General features: G+C 42.8%; 1 protein-coding gene and 1 long non-coding RNA gene across 2 annotated transcripts in view; both read left to right on the forward strand.

Moving 5' to 3' along the window:
- LOC113464357 (uncharacterized) overlaps positions 1-37 on the forward strand; it is a 2,254-nt gene extending 2,217 nt beyond the window's left edge. The window contains exon 4 of the mRNA XM_026813610.1: positions 11-37. Coding sequence (XP_026669411.1) covers positions 11-37 — 27 coding nt within the window. The remainder of the gene's footprint in view (positions 1-10) is intronic.
- A 149-nt stretch (positions 38-186) lies between these two features.
- LOC113464356 (uncharacterized) lies at positions 187-772 on the forward strand. Its single transcript, XR_003389204.1, has 3 exons — positions 187-352; positions 428-611; positions 696-772. It is a non-coding gene; the product is annotated as an uncharacterized LOC113464356 (long non-coding RNA).
- The last annotated feature ends 1 nt before the right edge of the window (position 773 follows it).

The raw sequence follows: 773 nt of genomic DNA on the forward strand, positions 1-773 counted from the left end.
GTATACACAGTATAAGCAGGTTAGGAGGATAAACTGATGTGATGGGATAATACTCTACGTCGTCAACAAGTAGTTAGCGCTCTTTGCGGTTATTAACGCTGTGTTTGTCCCTGAAAAGAGAATGGCAACGGTGAAATACTGCTTGACCTACTGTGCCATACCCCGTTTCAAACTTGTAAGAGTTCCCGCTAGTCGATCGTCGGAAGGTACGACGCCATCCTTCGGTCTTCTTGGAACCAAAATGGATTGCGAGAAAGAGCTGAGGAATGGTGGCAGTGGTAGCGGTCTATAACGTGTACAACAAGGTGTTACGATTTGTAACGATTGGAAATGCAGAAAGAGACGTTTGACCGTGAGTAAGACAGTTATTTCTCGGTTGCACTGACTAATAACATTTTAATCTCTCTCCTAACCATTGTTATTCTAGGCTGGAAGTCTCGATATGCGAAAGACAGGCTAAACAATAATCGTGGTTAAGTTATCAATGGCAGATAGCTGTTAGAATCGCCAAGAGGAGATTCAATAGTGAGAGGTTAGAATGGAGACTATACATTGTCGTGTAGCATTGAACCCAGTCAGTCAGGCGTAAATTGGAGGAAGGTCTCAACAAGGTTAGTCACTGGTTGTTAACATAGAAGTCATGTGAGAATAATGCACAGAGTTAAGATGTCAGACTGACAAAAATTGTGTTTCAGAAAGTATGAATGATCTCACGACCATGTTAAAGTCGAGAAATGCGGTTGACCAACTGTCAGGCGGGCGATGACCAAATC

This window comes from Ceratina calcarata, unplaced genomic scaffold (genome assembly GCF_001652005.2).
Source record: "Ceratina calcarata isolate Rehan_Ccalc_2016 unplaced genomic scaffold, ASM165200v1 scaffold3436, whole genome shotgun sequence".
Taxonomy (NCBI): Eukaryota; Metazoa; Arthropoda; class Insecta; order Hymenoptera; family Apidae; genus Ceratina; species Ceratina calcarata.